The 19287-nt window shown below is 39.1% G+C and overlaps 1 protein-coding gene across 2 annotated transcripts in view; it reads right to left on the reverse strand.

Moving 5' to 3' along the window:
* TDRP (testis development related protein) overlaps nucleotides 1-19287 on the reverse strand; it is a 55775-nt gene that overhangs the window by 22125 nt on the left and 14363 nt on the right. The window contains exons 2-3 of one of the 2 annotated variants that reach the window (XM_056486739.1): nucleotides 12344-12447; nucleotides 9812-10097 (exon numbers count right to left, since the gene is read on the reverse strand). In XM_056486739.1, the coding sequence (XP_056342714.1) occupies nucleotides 9812-10097; nucleotides 12344-12447 (390 nt within the window). Of the gene's footprint in view, nucleotides 1-9055; nucleotides 10098-12343; nucleotides 12448-19287 lie in introns of those variants that run through there. The other variant, XM_056486740.1, reaches the window with a different exon arrangement.

A 19287-nucleotide genomic window follows, 5' to 3' on the forward strand; every position in this document is an offset into this window, starting at 1 on the left:
TAGTTGCTGTCTGTGGATATCCATTTAGGACTACCAGGGTGTCCCACTGGGTTGAGGTGGCAGGAGCTAAGATGACAAGAAGCAGGACTCTGCCTTGTGTTGAAGAGGCTTCATTCTACTTGCACAGGTTGGTTGAGGGTGGAAGGGGCCCAGCTGAAGCAGGGTTAACTAGAGCTGATTGTCCCAATGGCTTTTGACTATTTCCAAGGAAGGGAGACTCCACAACCTCTCTGGGCAACCTGTGCCAGTGTTTGGTTACCCTCACAGTAACAGAGCATTTCCTGATGTTCATATAACACCTCCTTTGTTCCAATTTGTGCCTCTTGCTTCTGGTCCTTTCAGTGCCCACTGACAAGGGCCTGGCTCCCTTCTCCTTCCACCCTCCCTTTAGGTACTTCTTGATGATGAGATCCCCCCCCAAGCCTTATCCTCTCCAGGTGGAACAGTTCCAGTTCAGCTTTTTCTCACAGGAGAGATGCTGCAGTTATCTCCTTTTCTTTATACCTTTATCATCTTTGACCCTTCACTGGACTCCCTGCAGTAGGTCCATGTAGCCCACTAAGGTTATTTGTGTCATGGGCACATTGCTTGGCTCATATTCAGGTTGCACCAGGACCAGCAGTCAGTCCAGCTGACCCCCAGTCAACTTGGTGCCATTATGGTGGCTTTATAAACTTTTTTTTTTTAGAAGAGATGTGCACAGATGTGTGGAGAAGCATTTCAGTTTAGGACTCTTAAAAAAATCTTAAACACTGAGTGCAGAAGCACATTGTCATGAGCAGTGTTATAAGCTTTTAACACTGGCAAAACTGAGCTTTGGGAACAGTTCACAAACTTGTTAAGTATTAAGTGAATGCATTGCTTAGACTAGGCAAATAAGAGCTTGATTAAGAGTGACTATGTGATGTGAAGTCATTGGGAGCGTAAGATAACTTTTCATTGTGTTACTTAAGCAAAAAAGCTAAGGCTGTGACTTTGGTTATAGGGTTGGTGGTTGGGTTTTTGTGTTGGTCTTGTTGAGTTTTATTTCACTCAACCACGTAAAGAGTGGGGAAAAGATTTCACCTTTAGGATAGCAATCTTGTTCATACCTCACCTGACACACAGAACATATTTTGACAGCCTGAATTAATCTCCTTTTCCTTTACTCCAGCACCTTCTCGTGTAATCTAAAGCACTGTAACCATGAGAAGTGTTATGCCTTAATGTGAAGCCTCTGCTCCTTGGGGTCCTGTGTGCTGCTGTCCCGGGAGGAAAGGCAGGCCCCCTCCCCTTCAGCAGAAAGGGTGCCTTGAAATGTGTTCTTAATCTCCACAGCAGAGGTTCCTTTTGCTCTACAGCTTTTGTCCCCAAACCTGGATCTCTATACTTACAGATTTTGCACTGGCAATGGTAGAAAGTCATCTTTTAACACTTCCCGATCCTGGGTGATTTGGCTTTTAGTGAATCCTAGTCATGAGAATACCCATTCAAAGGCAATCACAACATTCTCAGCCATTGTCCACAAGGAGCTTGAAATTACAATTTTGAAAACAAGGTTTCCCTTCCAACTCCCCAGTCACTGCCTCCTGAACCTGTTTCTGGGATACTCCTGGACTTTTCTATTACATTCACTCCCAACAGTTTTGTTCACCTGTTTCTCCAAGAGCACTGTGTAAGCCTTTCTCCTTGGATGTCAGACAGGAAAAAAGAGAGGAGTGGGACTTTTGCCCGTTTCCCATCCCTGAGAAATGAATTAAGTTATTTTAGGAGAAAACACCAAGCTCAAACCAAGAGTTTTCTATTAGGACTAGCATTAAAGGACTCCAGTGGCCTTTTTGCAGTCTAGAAGGCAGAAGCAATGAGGGCTAGCAGGAAGGAGTGGGTGGGATGGGGAACAGCAGCACAACGTTTTGGATTTCCTGGTGCACAAATTAGCACAGTTACAGCTCCATCATTGGCAAAGAACTTAGAGGAAGACTAGATCCTTAATATGCAACTGGAGTTACTTGAATTGGCAGATAGATACCTGCATTAAATAAATCAAAATCAAATGTTTGGAGACAGTTAAATTAGAGTTCAGCGTATTGAAACATTAGCTAATTATGCTATTTGCTTGTCTTGTTTTTATACTTCCATCTGCAAGGCTCAGGTCCAACCCCTCAAAGACACTGGAACATAATTCCCAGCAAACACGCCTACAAAGTTCAGTAGGATGAGGGTTACCTTTAATGCTTGAAATGTCTCTATTGCAGGACATGACAGATAAGTGGATCAGAACAAGAGGGCTGAGAGTAAGGGTGGATTCCTTTGTTTCAATTCCCACTGGCCGTCCTCTGTGCCACACACAGACCTGTCCTACCCATCAGACATGCTGGCAATGCTTATTTCCTGCTGGGTTATGTGTACAGTCATCTACAAATATGAATAAAACATGTTCAGTTTTGGTATTTGTTGCACTTTACAGTCATTCTGCCTTCAGCTGAAAGTTTTTCTAACAATTTTCTAGGCCTACAACAGCTGCCACTTAATTCTGAAATTTACTTACTTGATTTTTATATGCTCTTCCCATTTGAATGCTATTTTTCTGTAGTATTTAAAGCAAAACAATAATCAAAGAACAATTTGTGTGCTAAAGTCAGTTATCATTCCCACATAAAGTTCTGCATCTTGAGAGCACTTCTTCCCAATGTTTTGGTCCCCATTATTCTCTTAGGCACAGCCGTTATTTTTACCCCATTCCTACTGAAAATTTTTAAAGCTGCAAACCTGCCCTCCCTTCTGAACTCAGTGGTATCCCTTCAGAGCTTGGTGAATTTATAAAAGCAATACTTTGGCAGCACTTTCACTAGAGGCAGATATGCTTGACCATAATGCAGCAGCTCCTGCAGTGGCATGTCCCAGGCTGCAGCTCTGCTATTTTTCCTTACCCAGCTGCACAGTGCACAGCTGGATCCTGTGCCCTTCCCCTGCTCTCACACTGAAGCCTGGCCATGTTTAAACAGCCACTGGGCAGAAGTGAGACCACCACTAACCAGGGCCTAGTTCAGTACTTTAATCCCACCACCACTTGAACTCTTGCTGCAAGCTGCCCACAGGCCTTCTACATTTTTCATCAACTAAGTCTAATATATAGGCAGAGTAGTATGGAATAGATCTGGAGAACTGACTGCAGCAAGAACACCAATGCTACAAACAACTTGCTGTTTGTACCTGTGCACAGGGGATGTTTGTTTCAGTTGCTCATCAAAATAGGTCTTGAATAGGAACACTATGAAAAAACATGAAGAAAAAGGACTAGACTTGTGTTAGTTCTGACTCTCTATGACCAAAACCATGGTCTAATAGTAAGTATTGGTACCAACAGCTGTAGGAACATTCCCAGATGTTCTGAACTCTTATTCTCCTTAGAGTGTGCTTCATTGCCAGACCATCAGCTCCTTCCCTGGTCTTGCAAACCCTTTCCAGGGCATGCAGTCCTCACTGCACAGCCCAGGAGCTCAGGTCCTGCGCTGTGGCTGCAGCTGCTGCTCACCCTGGCCACAGTGGTTTGGCTCTCAGCAGGGAGCACTGAGGCAGCCATGCTGTGCAGAGGGGTTACTGCACTTCAGGATTAGTTTATAAAATTATAAAAAGAGCAGGTATATTTTTCAATTGAGTGTCAAACTTTCAAAATAACCCTGTGTGCAGATTTACTCTATCTGTAGTATGACTTCTGGGAATCTTGTGCTTCATCCCATCAAACAATGGTTTACTTCCTAATGGGAAGTGATGCTTGACTTGCTTTCCTTTTTTTGTCCTATCAAATGCTGGTTGCCAAGTTTCTGTCGAAATGCTCAGAAGAGAAACTGTTCACAGGCACTACCTAAACTGAAGGCATTTCAGCCTAAAAGGGGCTGTTGGTCTTGAGAGAAACACCAAAGAGTAGGTCTTCATGTAATCAGGATATCTTTGCATGTGTGACCCCTCCTAAAAAGCTGACAGACTACAAGTACAAAAATAAAACAAATCAAAGAATAATTAATATTAATCATCTTTAGCAGAAAAAAAAATAATATGCCGGTACAGTACTTGGTGTCAAGATGCATTGGTCTCCCCTCCTTTCTCCAGCACAAATATACACACCACAGTGTTTCCTCCATCCCTCAAATACCAGAAGAATTTAGCAGTGTAACCTTGTAAAGAATCCAAGACTCCTGGACAAACAAGATGCTCACAACCACAGCACTTGGAGGTTTCAAGTGAAAAGATACAAGATAAAAAAGGCCAAAATACATTGGTAATTTATAGAAATATTTCTGTATCAAATCTGATACATTTTACTATACAATCTCAATTAAACCAGCCAATTCTCTGAAAAATTACTTAAACTCAACTGTTCAGTCTCCTCAGTACAAGAGGCTGGAGCAAAAATCAGAGAAAGCAAAATATTTTCAGAAGTGGACAAACCAATCTCAGAAAACACAGCTGTGAACTTTTCTATGCAAAGAATAATAATTTTTCTTTTCCAGTAGCAAACTCACAGTTCAAAATGTGTTATTAAGCTTCCAGTAGTGTTATTTGGCTCTCAAGAGCAAAGAAATTTAACTGCCACCCAAGCTTTTACCAGATTGTTATGGCCTTGAAAAGAAGATTCTCACCTTCTTGCATCTTTCAGTAATTGCTAGACACAGGATAGGAAAAATTTCTTCCTAAGTACAGAGTACAGGTATTTTTTTCATTACCAGTGATAACAGTTAGTAGATACCATGTGAAAAACCATTATCTCCCTACACTTTGTTTACTATTATATATTTCATATAAATTTCTATTATTTATATTCTTTTTTTATTGTTTTCATATTCTTTATTTCTTTGTAACTATAGAAGCAGCATTATTTTTTTATATGATGCTGGTGGCCCTTACAATAAATAGAACTCTTTTTTTGTAGTCTCTAAACCGGCTTTTTTGCCTATATGTTTGATTCCCTGCCTTATATGGTACAAACGAGTAGTGCTACAAGAAATTTTTGAGATTGACAGTATCTAATGATACACACCTTTGCCAACTGTCACTGATGATAAGCCTTTTAGGAAATTACTTTTCTTCTTCACAGTACTGGTTTTATTTCCCAGATACATCAGAAACAAAGCAGCAGGCACTCAGAGGAGAAGAATCTAACAAACCAACACAAATAAGCACAAACAGGTTGGATATGCAAGAAACAGTTAAATAACATACACATTCATGTCTTCAGCTTGCACATGACCTACAGCTTGTCATCCAAGATTCCCATATAATAACAAGCATTTTGAAAAGTTTCAGAAATTGAGACAGATGCCAGGCCAAGTTCACCTGGGCTATCTATGCTGAAAATTTGACAGGGTCCTTGTTTGCCCAGGGTGTGGAAATGAAGATCCTTTCATTTCCTTTCACCTGCCTGGCTATGCATCTGACCCACCTGTGTCTAGTCAGAGGCATCTCAATACAGCCTTTTATTTACCCCCCACTAAGAATACAACTTGTATGAAAGAAATTTTCTGGTTTAGCTACTTCACACACCATGGCAAGAAACATCTTGCCTAAATGTTCCCTTCTGAGTCTGTGTAGACAACCACAGAGCCAGCAGACTGGAGTGGAAGAAGGAGAGACTGACAATAAATTTCCTTCTGCAGCAGCTCACTGGAAGCAGTGGCTGCTGCTCACGTGTCACACAGGCCATGCAGGTCTCACCTTCTTATGGGGCCAGTGTGTGCAAAAGTGTTTCAGGTCCTCCACTCTACACGTAGCTGGGCAACCTTCAGGGAAAGAATACTGCTATGCCCAAGCTTTCACAACAGCCAGCAAGTTAAAAAAAACAAAACAAAACAAAACAAAACAACAAAAAACCCAAACAAACAAAAACAAACCAAAAACCCTTTACATTTTAAACCAAAAAAAAATACCAATAAAGCAGAATTATTTTGTTGAAACCAATGAATTCTTGCCACTGTAAAAGCAGTGTGTGATGCTTTAAATCTAGGATGCTGCAAGTTCTGAGCTGGCATGATTCACAGTTTGGACAAACACTGCCATGACTTCCTTGGCCATGCTCTACAATGATGCAAGTAACATCACAAAATCACAGAATCAGCTCAGTTGGAAGGGACCCACAAGGATCACTGAGTCCAGTTCCTGTCCCCACACAGCAGCATCCCCTAGAATCACCCCATGTGCTCTAGAGCACCATCCAAGCACTTCTTGAGCTCTGTGCTGTGACCACTGTCCTGGGGAGCTGTTCCAGTGTGCAAACACCCTCTGGGTGAAGAACCTTTTCCTGATATCCAACCTAAACCTCCCCTGGCACAGCTTCAGGCCATTCCCTCAGTCCTGTCAGTGTCACCACAGAGCAGAGATCAGGGTCTGCCCCTCCCCTTCCCCTCACAAGAAGCTGTGACTGCAGTGAGGTCTCCCCTCAGTCTCCTCCAGGCTGAACAGACCAAGTGCCCTCAGCTGCTCCTCATGCAGCTTCACCTCAAGGACTTTCACCATCTTTGTCACTCTCCTTTGGATATTTTCTAATAGCTTAATTATCTTTCTTGTATTGTGGTGCCAAAACTGTCCAAGCAAATAAATATATTCACATGACAAACAAAGTGGGACCAAAAAAAGCCAAAGAATAAGGCATTTCAGTTCAAACTAAATCTTTATTCATATGGAAAATACTACTTTTCTTTTTGCAAATGAGGCTAATAAATAAAAATACTCAGAAAGAACTTTGCTCAGAGCTAAGTGACTAGTAACAGCCACGCAAAGCTTTTAATTCCCGTTAGAACCACGCCAACGATCATGCAGATTGGCTACGAGAAAGCAATAGAAACTATATTTTATTTTGTGCAATCTTATCATACAATCTTAATGCTACCTTCTTCTAAAACATTTCACATAGATTGAAATGCAATTTCAAAACAAATATTAAGGGACATACTCTACACTTATTCCACATATGGAGCTGTGTATAGCTTAAGCTCATAACATTTAATGTAGTTAAGCATCTAACAAAGGTAAAAGATGAAAGGACCCCATTCTGAAAATTCAGACACATTTATAAACATGAGAGAAGGAAAGCTCACACCAGTGAGTTCTCAACAGACAAATACATTATTAAAGCATAACAATAAATTATAATAAATTTAAGAATGTTGATCCTTAAAATGTTTTTTTTTTGAGGAAGTATCACTTAAAAAGCGCACCAAACTTTCATCACTAGGAGTGAAACTGGAATTTTACATATCTCAAATTCCCACTTTTATTTTATAATAGGCTTCAGATTTGTGAGCATATTCTTTACCATACATCTAAAAACAAATTGAAAAAGGCTGCAGTTAAGCTGTGCATCAAACACATCATCAAGGTGAGAAACAGGCACTTGACAGTATAATGTGCAAGGCAAAACCCTTACTGGTCACAGTATAAATAGTTTCTTCAGGAGTGAAATTAAAAGTTCTCATCCCATCTTTGAGAGCAAAATATTAAGGGCTGCTAACAGATCTTTTTCTGTTTTTTCAGATCAGCATCACCAACCAAATTAAATATACTAGTTCATGCCTTAGAGGGTATTCCATAAACTATAAAGTGCAGCACACTTTACTCAAGAATATAATCCTTTCTATAATTAACCTCAGCATACATATTTGCCCAAGGTAAAAACAGTTTACTCACAGACTGAACAATGCAAAATAAATGCTAACCTTTTCTCCCCATTAATACTTTTTAATATCTAATGCAAATTTTACAAGTATATTCGCCAGTTGCAAGATTCTGTTTTGTAGAACAAAACTTCACTGTTCTTTTTTGTAAACTTAAGAACAATGACTTTTAGCATCCTATCAATATTAGGAAAAAAAAAACAACCAACCAACTAAAACCATTTTGCTACAGTTTCCCTCCAGGCACATCTCAGCAGGAATCTCCAAAAACAGCTATGCATGAACTCCAAGCCAGAAAACTATACATGAATTGGAAGAGAGAGGAGAAAGAGAGAGCTAAGGGAAGAGTAATGTGGCAGGAACCGAAACAAGCTTAAAAAAAAAACTGCATGCATCCCTTTTCATCAGCATAAGCTTCTTGCAAAAATATGTTTATAAGACATCTGTATATAAAGGTCTATACTTTCTTGTAAAAATGCTGATTTTTCATGCTAGCTTCACCTTCCAACTGCACTGGCCATATTGCTAGACAGTCAAATCTCAGTTCTGTTCCACCAGTTTAGCAATCAGGAGAGAAAAGGCCTACTGCTCATTTCTTACAAAACTTTTGGTTTGATTTTTACTCATGAATGTTAAAGTAGTCTTTGTGTGGGTCATATAAACAAAACAGAAACTAACTTTGGATCTGACATCAGCTGCACCACTAGTGAGAGACAATATGCTAAAAAGAGGCACTTTTATTAGTCATATATACATTTCAAATCTCAAGTTTAACATTCCACCTTCTTTTACCAAAAAAAATCAAAGTATCAGTAGCTAATAAGATGGAACTTTTTAACAAAAATGCTTCAGAAGTTGTGTGCATGCACATACTTGCAATGGCTCAGTTACTCAGCTACCCTGAAAATGCCAGAATATAATTCAATCATTGCTTATGCAGTGGGAAGGAAGGAAAAACACAGTCAAAAACAAAAAAGTTGTTTGTAGAACAAGGATCAGCTATTGTTAAAAAAATGAAAACCTATGCCCTTCCATAAAAAGCAACTTATCCAATATCCAGATTCAATATTACCCCAGAATATCGAGATCATTTTACACTTTACTCAATGCTGTTTTCCAAATTCTCAGTCATTTCTATTTTTGGCATAACATGCATCTTAAAAACTGAGAAGCTTACCTTTGTCAAAAAAAGTTCAATATTAAAAAAAAAACAACTAAATAATCAAATAAAACCAAAATAAAACAAAAATAACAACCCCTCCTCCAAAAAAACAAAACAAAAAAACAAAACAAAACAAAAAAAAAAAACAAAAAACCAAAAAAAAAAAAAAAAAAAAAAAAAAAACAAACAAACAAACAAAAAAAAACAAACAAAAAAAAAAAACCAGAACAAAACAAAAGAACCCAAAAAACCCCCCAAAACACCTCCAAAACCCCACAGGAGAAAAAAGATCCAAAACACAAAAAGACCCCAACTCTGGAATCCCCATTTTACCCGACTGTTGGTGACAATCCTGTACTGGAAGGAGTTACATCAGAATAGTATTTCCATGTCACACAGAGTACAGCACAATGTGACAGTAAGCATCTTGTATGCACAAGCTGAAGCATAAGCTGGGCTGAAGATCTGGAAAACAGTACCAAGTACAAGCACTCTCCCTGCAAGCAGCAGATTGACATTCTTAGTTAAAAAGGGACAGCGTCAAAACGAAAAATTTGAATGGCCCTCAAACACCAGAAAAGAACCAGGACCTCAAGCTAGGGGCAGTTCCTTCATAAGGCAGTCAAATTTACAACCAGTGCATACATTCACTAAGGAATTACATTTTTTTTGGTAAAACCAACTATCGGACATACTGCAGAATCTGAATGTGAAATATAGGCACAAAATAGATTCTCTACTCTTTTTTCAGTGTGGAAAACATAGCTATTAACAATGTAATAAGAAAATTTACTATCAGGTGAGCAAAAATTTTTAACAATTTTAATTAAAACGAAGTATTGTATAAAGGTGCAATATTGAGCAGATTTGATTTTGGTTTAAACATGTGAGTAAATCATGGAACTTTCTCTTTTTACTTATAAAGTATCTCACATTACCAGTGTCATTCTAGTTCTTCCCAGTTGTCAGTAAGGTTACCTTTGCTTTGACGTCTAATACTAACCAGCTTTCCAGCTGATTTGATACTCCACCTGGAGCTGTTTCCTGAGCTGGCCAGGTTTGTGTATTTTGTGGAGCCTTTGGTTTCATCTTCCCAGCCTGACCAGGCTGTATAGTCACTTAAAGGAGTTGCTGCATCACTGGTAGAGTCAGCAGTGGTAATCTGTGGTGGTTCCCATCCCTCAATCTCATCTGGTTTCCTAGATGGAACATTCTGCTTTATCACCAAACTGTCCCAAAAACCTGGCTTCTTTTCAGACTTCATCTCTTCCTTTAATTTTAGATTTGTTCTAGAAAACAGCAATGATGTAGTGATTAATTCCTTCATTTAACAATGTATGTAGTAGTTATTAATAAACATTCAATTAAATTATGTTTTACAGTAAGGAGTACTAATCATTGTCAGCCTGTGGCATCCATTGCTGTCAGCTTCAGGAAAAACACCCTCACATACACATAAACCTAAACACAGCATAATCTTGCAGTGATAAATCAGAAGAGGATTATGGTAATTTTCTATCATAAGAGAACCATCCCCACCTTATTCCAGCGGGATGAATTCCACAGAGCAGCCTTTAGAAATGTATGAAGTATTTTAGGATGCATTTGGACAATTTATGATTTTAACCAAACAAAGCAAACAAACAAAAACAAATTTAAAAAAATAGGGCTATGACAATAGAAGGAATATGAAAATGTTCTGACACCAGATTTAACACTCACTATGTTACTCAGTTTCATATACCTGTTACCACCTTGTCAGTTAAACCTTATACCCTAAAATAGTTGATGTACACAGTATTAGATACCAGGCTTTTTATTAATATTTTCATAAAGATCCATACAAAAATGTGAAAACAGCTGTTTTGTATTTCTGGTATGAACTCTCAAAATCCCCCTCCCAAACCCAAAAAATAACTAACTTCTCTCTCAGACATTTGAAAGGCTACTCATATTATTACTTTTCCTATCCCATTAACAACATTCAATTTTAATAATTCTGCAGAGAAATATTTAAATTACAGAATGTCAAATTTTTATGCATAACTTTATATGCAGGATTATGTATATAATCAAATAATGGGCCACAAGGAAAGGTTGAACACCAGGGGTGAAAGACACAACCTTTAGGGATTAATGAGCTAAAAAGCAAATTGAAAACATTATCTGTAGTAGCATATAAATTCCTTAGCAACAACTAAACCCACCATTGAATCTTTTTAACACATTTGTATTAAAAGCTTTGTTTCATTAATGAAAGCTTAGCTCTGTCATATTTAACGGAAGCAACTTAACCAATACCTCTAAAAATCACCTTTCCTTTACTGGATTTTGAATTTATGATTCCTCAGAATTTTCATCTTCCTAAAACCAGCCACAGATTCCAAAGACCTTTCCTGTATTTTGTTAACAGTACACTTAAAACTTGCATATGTCTTTAAAATCAAAATAAAAATTAAAATTAAAAAAAATTAAAATGAAGTAAAAATAATTAAAGTATCCTGAACTTAAAAACAGGCAGTTCTCATACTAATACCCAAACAGCTTTCTACATAGGTGGTAACTCTGTTACCATACTTCTGCTCTCTTCGCTGTATTACTTGATTCTTATATTCAACATCAATTGCAAAGCATTGTTACAGGAGCCCAGCATCTTAATTACACCCATAAAATTGCACAGGGATAGTAGCTGGGAACTTTTGGGAAGTTTTATGAAAGAGGCTCCTATGGAAATAAAATATATGGGTTTATATTCTGAATTGTTTATTTATATTCATACACCCCCTACATGCATATATATATACACTAGCATTCTGAAACACATTTATTTAAAAGTAAACTGGAAACAAAGCCTGCTACAGCAAGTCTTATCACAGCTCATATTTGGCAGGAACAGATCTACTGCAATGTGTATATTTGGTTTGCAAACAAGGTAGTGAGGTAGCACATGTAGGTAAAGCCTACAGACACTTGTAACAGGAAGATGGTCTGTCCTGGAAGCGTGTTCTGTCCAGGGAGCTCCTCTCACCAAACCAGCACACAACTGTGCCAAACACAGCTCAGTGCCAAGGGAACACTTGCAGATCCTAGTACAGCTAGGATCTAGTACTCCACTTAACCTTTCTAGGTGTAGTAAGACTTCAAAAGAGAGAGCAATGCATGTAAAAAAGGGAATTTGTAAACTCAACCATAATTAATCCCTAAGAGGAAAGTGAAAGTGTGAGAATGACCCTTTTACTCATAAGCCTTTACTACTTTTCTACATAAAAAAAAATTACTATGCAGCTAAATTCCTTTTCCTTCCTGGCAAACCTAAAAATGTTAACAACATCATCTGTCCTTTCCTAATACAGCAGGGTTTATTCACTGTAGCCTTAAAGTATATATAGCTTGCTCATAAACCTTTCTGTGTAGATTTGACTTCCATCAGCTGGACACTGCTGTTTCTCAGCATCCAGCTCCATTACTTTGCACAGCTATTTTCTGTTCCATTGAGTGTATTTTAATAGCAGATAGACCCAATGGTTTTACTCACCCTTTGGATTTTGGAGATTTGCATCCTGCCAGCAATTGCTGCTCATCATCTTTATTGAACATGGATGTCACTTCCTTCCAGCCCCGGAAACTTGCACCTTGAACCTGCACGGAGAAGTAAGTGCTCATCAGTGTGAGTGGTAGACTTACAGGCACAGAGTGGGAGGTGGGACTGCCACTGCTCTGGGGCTGCAATTGCTGTCTCCTGCATGTGGAGCTGCTGGCAGTGAGTGATTCCACACACTGCAGAGGATCGCTGTGCTTGGGAAAAGAGCTGGGACAGTTACTGCAGCAAGAGCTCTTCCTTGCTGAGCAAACAATGCAAACCCTGGGTGGTTTTCTGATGCCATTGAGTACAGCTGGGCTCCATTTTCATGTATCACAGTAAGAAGGGAATCCAGGCCTTTTTAGGAAGGAATCTTTGCTACCATAGGCAAAAACGTCTACAAGTTGCACTTAAAAACTCTTATTCCCTTTAAACTAGATTATGCAATTCATAGATAAGCTGTCTTCTTACAAAAACGATTTTCCATCAAGTCATTTCCACCTAATGAATTTGCTGATTATAAAAAAATAGAATCACCTTGTTATTTTTCAAATCACCTTGTTAGTTTTCAAATAATTTAAGACATGGAACAGGCTTAATTGAAATTATGTGTGCCTTTAAAGGACAACATTGATGAAACGCTTGGAGGGAAGCATTTATACAAACACATTCAATGTAGCACAAAGGATATACCTGTACATACAACTTATTTAATCTAGAACATCACACATACTTCACCAATGCAATCCCAACCTTTGCTGCACCATCTGGATAACCAAGCAATCCTCCAAACAAACAAAAAAAAAAGTACCTATATCTAGCCAGAGCTTTCCATACTTTTTAACTTTAGATGTTTTAAAAATTCCATTTCATTTGTCCAATTCTGATTCACAGATATCTTTAAAAACAATAATGAGAAAATTTCTAATCATTGACAAGTAGATAGCACATGCACGTCTTCAGATAAACCTTTACAAGCTCTGCACTCTTTCTACCTGTATGTAAATCATTATCTCTGTACAGATTGTACCATTCCTTCCATACTTTCAGGTCCATGGCATTTGGTAGGTACATAGAAGACTAATAACCAAACTGTCACTGATTTATTCTTCTCTCAACTAATCCTTAGGAGAAATGTACACTAAACATTTAAGATACACTTCCACTACTTACTTATTTGGGGTTTCTGAAAGACACACTCTCAGGATAATCTACATACGAACACCAATGTCCAAGTAAACCATATTTTACCAATATGTGACATAACTCATTGCACAAAGCCTACCACACATTGAACAGACTAGGCTGAAAGAAACCAGGAAGTGCAAGAAAAAAACAGAACCTCTCTTGGAGGCCTAAGCCTCCTCCTCTACACCTGCCTGCGTCAGAACTGATCTCCTGAAACATCATTTCAAACAGCTCCCCCTTCATTGTCTTCTCAGTGATAGCATACTTCAGAATTTAAACCTTAGTGAAGGAGGAGGTCAAATACACACACACATACAAATACATACACAAATACACAATTCAGAAGGATTTTTTGTAACTACAGAACTATTTTTAAGACAGCAATCTTGTTTTTTGACTACTGCCATGTAGCTGACACATAATAACAAAATTCCTCAGAACAGCCTGCTGCATTTCCTTGTTTCTTTTCAGAGCTTTTTAAAGATTTTTTAACCAACCGACAAGTATAGCTGGAACAGCTACAACTGTATCAGCTCTGGAAGGAGATCTTGAAGTTACCATTCCCAGAACCATCATTTTGACATGCTGCAGCTGTATAGCCAAAAAGTGCTGGGAACCATCACAAGAAGAATTAGACAAACTCAAACAGGAGATGCATACATGAATACCTCCTATTTAAAGGGGTGTACCCTCTAATAACTCAAAACAATGATTCTTGATGGTAGGGGAAGAGGCCCTACACACCAGCCATGCTCTACCTGAACACCATCTCCTGTTGCCACAGTCACAGATTGCCAGAATCTAAATCAGCTGGGAATCACTTACAATCTCACAGAGCACCTGGAGAAAGACCCATATCCCAGAACAATTAGCTTCCTTGCAATGGATGGCAAAGGAAGGTCAGTAAGCAAAGATGACACTTCAGTAATCTGACTCCTCACCACACGGAGACTTGTTTATGTGAAACTATTAAAGTTATGCAAAGTATGAAAACACAGTACTGATATGGTCTTAAAGCATCAAGTTACCAGCAGAAGCTCTGTATTTCATTTTTATGATGTAACACTCTACACAAAAGTACTACTCCTAAAATTTTCCAGAAGGTTTATAAATGTAACTGACCTCATTATATTCTCAAATCTTTAAACTACTTTTCCTTGTGTCATTGGAAAAAGAAATAATTCAACATCCAGAATTCACAGAATTACACAGCCTTTACAGCTGGAAACAACCTCTGGAGACATCTAGTCCAACCCCACTGCTCCAAGCAGCCACCCTCAGCAAATTGCTAAGGATCATGGACAGCCAGGTTTTGAGTATCTCCACAGCTGGAGAATCCACAACCTCTCCAGAAACTTGTTCCAGAGTTTGACCACCCTCATGGTGAAAACCATTTTTCTTATTTTTAAATCCTATTTCTTCTATATCAGTTTGTGCCCATTGCTTCTTGCTCATTCACTGAGCATCCTGAGAAGAGTCAGGCTCCATCTTCTTCACAATCTCTGCTGCTGGTATACAAGCAGAAACCTTTCTTTTTGCTCACCAGATTTCATTCTAGGTGGGTTTAATCCTTCCTAACCCCATCCCTGCATACTCAAAGAGTGTATCTATACTCCCCTCAGGTCACTTGACCCTGCTTCCACCTCTAGTATGCCTCCCTTTAATGCTTGAGGTTTTTCAGGAATATCATGTTTATGCCTCCTGCCACCTTTGCTTCTTTCTCTGCTTGATGGGTTTGGCTTGAGCTTGGAGTAGGTGATTTTTGAAAATCAAAGTTGACTGACAGAATTAGGTGTATACTCAAAACTAGGTTAAAAAAAAAATCAGTGAAAAGCTCATGGGACAGCTAAAAAAAAAAAAATAAAGATACCACTATTAAGAAAGAGAGCACTATTGCTGACTATAAATGGCAACATCAGATGTTAGAATTAGATGACCACGTTGGATGTTGCAGTCTACTATTTTTCAAAAATGTCAATGAGAAACAAAGCAGAAGCTTCTCAAAATGCCATTTCATTATTCTCTGAAGTAGAAATACAAACTGCTCTCATAGCAGTTTGACGATGACAGCAAAGAGTACACCTATCAGAACAGCAATTAATAAATTTTCTCCTTTATCTTCCACTTTAGGTTGTGAAAACCTGTGCAGCAATGCTCTGTGCAACCTGCTAAAAGAATCAATAAAAAGTGAAATTAAACATACATATTAATCCATCAACTGGCAAACCACTGAAAAGCCATCATGGTCTGTTCCAACTGATGTCTTAAGAGCTCCAGCCCAGAGCACAGATTCTTTTCCTTTAGCTCCTTCTAGCTCATGAAGTTGTTGTTTTGTTTTTTTTTCCCCACCATGAGAAAGCTGCCATTTAATTAGTGTATCTTCTGAAACTGGGAGTACAAGCAGTCCCTCCTAGAACATATGCAAAGGATGTGGTCTGTATCCTGGTCAAGCTGTCTGCAGTTTCTCCTGCTCGCTCCTCTCCCCTCTGCTTTGCCAGTGCTTCAGTATCGGTGCCCATCTGTCAGACAGATCCCAGAGAGAGGGCATCACAAGGTGGCAGCTCTGGTTTATCAGATCCTGCTGCTGAAAAGGGTCAGCCCAGCCCACTGCCTGCTCACTGATACTGCCTCCCTTATGGTTTTGTTCCTCTCTGATGCTGGGGAAAACAGGTTCAACTACTTAAGCTGGCAAAAATCTAACTCCCTCATTTTTTGCATTCTTTTAGGTTAGTGCTAAGAATCAATTCATTAAAGATAAAGCATGTGCAATTTAGGGACAACAGCACCTTTTCTGCAGCAGCAACTATTATAGCATCTGAAGAACCCTCAGAAAATTGCAGTAATCTATCAGCTTTCTTCCATAATCAGAGCTTTGTACATGCAATATGGCTCCCCCAAACCCCTAAGCTTCACTCTAATCTCAACCTTCACAGTAAGACTTCAGCTGTTATCTGTATTGATTCAAGTGAATTAACAGTATTCAAATTGTACATGTTGACTGCAATTTATTTTTCTTTAGATTAAACAGGGAACAAATGTCTACTGATAGTTAATGTTATAAAATTCCCAGAATGGGTCAGGACCCCTTAAATTGGAAGTCTCCCACAAAATTGATAGGTATTATTACCAAAAACTACTTTAAGGACACCATTTTTCACCACATCAACGAACTCTGATGTTTACATGACTCTTATCTTCCCATAATAGGTCAACAGGCAAAAACTAATAAATTAACAACCAAAGAGTCTACAAGGAAACAGCAGAGCATCGCTACGAAGACTTTTCAGTTAATTTTACTGTCAAAGGTAAATAGTTAATAATTAGAGCTCTGCTGGAGGGCAAGAAAGTTCATGAAATATTAGGGTAAAAGGCAACAAACCAGGAATACTAACAGCTGGATATAAACTAAAGTAGTTCAGTCCTAAAAGCAAATTTCAAAAGTTTATTGCACCCAAAAGAAGTATGCAGATACAGATGAATATATACTAAAGAGGAAGATGATGTAAATTTAACTGAAAACAGCTAAACTTGTGCATCAGATGGATGTGGTTAATACAGATTAACGTCTTATAATCAGAGAGATAAAAAAGCACAGAATTCAATCAAGTCAAAGAATAATAACAAGATTTGGGTCACAGAGTTAGAGGTATAAGACAAGCAGTTTAGAAAGCAAGAGATTCAAGTGTGTTTGAGCTTTACCCTGACTGCATTAAGAGTGGGTACTGGTACTTTCAGTATTTTCCTGTTAGACTCTTCTACTTCCCCACAGCCAGGCCAGCAGGGCTCTGGAGCACAGAAATCACTCTCTGTGGGCTAGAACAAGCCACATGACAGAGTCTTAGCAAGCAAAATGAGCAATTACAGAGCATTCTTGCTGTACACCTGCAGTGAGAACCAGCACTTTCAATACCATTGTGTAGTTAAGCAGCTAATCCCTAAAAAGTCACTGCTCAGCATGCATGAGATGAGATTTCCATAAATTTATATTTGGACCATGTTTCAGCAGATCTTCACAATTACCTTCCCAGAGGATTGACAACTGGTGAAACAAAATTCTCCAGCTAAGTAGAGGCACTTCACAAAACACTTGCAGAAATATTTTATAAATATAAACAAAAAAACTGGATTTTCCTCTTGACATTGACTGTGAAGAAACAATTGTTTTTCTGCAGTTTCCCTCACTCCTCCCCTACAAAAAAAATGAAGCTAGAACAAAAAGCTAGAGATAGAATTTTCCATATAAGTACCTTACAATTCAATAAAATTACAACTAAGTGTTTAACAGTCAAAAAAACACCAATCAGCTTTAATTAAAGAAGCATTCTTCCCACACAACAGGAAATCTCTTCAAAATAAGCAAGAAGACAGATAACTGAAATTCAAAAACCAGCTCCCCTCCAAATTTGTCTTACAGATATTAAGGCATTGGTGGTATTGGGGATTTTCTCAAGTCAGCCAGCCTGACGTGCAGACCAATGGCTTTTGTTGTGTACCAACACCCTTGAATCCTTCTCAGCTGGGCTGTTCTCAATCCTTCTCCACCCATCCTGTACTTGTACTTGGGACTGCAAGACACAGCTGCAGGACCTAGTACTTGGCCTTGTTGAGCTTCATGAGGTGCACACAGCCCAACCTCTGTCCTGTCAAACTTGCAGAGGGTGCACTCAATCCCACTGTCCATGTCCCCAGCAAGGATGGCAAACAGGCCTGGCCCCAATATCTCAGTCGCTTGTCACCAGCCTCCACTCGGACACCAATGCACTGACCCTGACTCTTTGCATGTGACTATACAGCCAATTTCTTATCTACTGAATGATCCACCTGTCAAATCCATGTCTCTCCAATTTAAGGACATGGATATAGTGCAAATTCTTTGCACAAGTCCACACAGATGACAGCAGTTGCTCTTCCCTCACTCACCAATGCTGTAACACTGTCACAGAAGGTCATCAAATCTGCCAGGCATGATTTGCCCATAGTGAAGCCATGTCGGCTGTCACCAATTCCCTCCTTATTCTTCATTAGCCTTAGTATAGTTTCCAAGAGGACTGGCTTCATGACCCTGCCTGGCACAGTGAGAAGACTGACCAGTCTGCAGTTCCCTGTTCTTCTTTACTTCCTTTTTTGAAAATGGGGGTCATGTTTTCCATTTGCCAGTCAGTGGGAACTCCACCAGCTTGCCACAACTTCTCAAGTATGCTGGATAGTGGCTTAGCCACTTCTTCCAGCTCCCTCAGAACATACAAAAGTATCTCATCAGGTTCCATAGATTTTCATGCAATAGAGTTCTTGATCTATTTTGTTTCTCAAAACTACCTCTTTTCAAAATCTGGCCTAAAAACAACTGCAGATGAAGTTTCTATTGTACTTTTAATTCAGAAGCTGAGCAGGGCAGTGGGACTCCCAAAGACTAAGGCCAAATCATAGAATCATTTAGGTTGGAAAAGACCTCTGAGATGGTCAAGTCCAACCTGTGACTGAGCACCAGGTGCTTAACCAGACCATGGGACTGAGTGCCACATTCAGTCATTTCTTGAACACCTCCAGGAATGGTGACTCTACCACCTGTCTGGCCAGCCCATTTCAATGCCTAACCACACATTCAGTGAAGAAATTCCTCTGTCCAACTTGAGCCTCCCCTGGTGCAGTTTGAGGCCATTTCCTCTTGTCCTGTTACTGGCTAACTGGAAGAAGATGATCACCACCACCTG

Source organism: Oenanthe melanoleuca, chromosome 3 (genome assembly GCF_029582105.1).
Source record: "Oenanthe melanoleuca isolate GR-GAL-2019-014 chromosome 3, OMel1.0, whole genome shotgun sequence".
In the NCBI taxonomy this organism is placed as follows: domain Eukaryota; kingdom Metazoa; phylum Chordata; class Aves; order Passeriformes; family Muscicapidae; genus Oenanthe; species Oenanthe melanoleuca.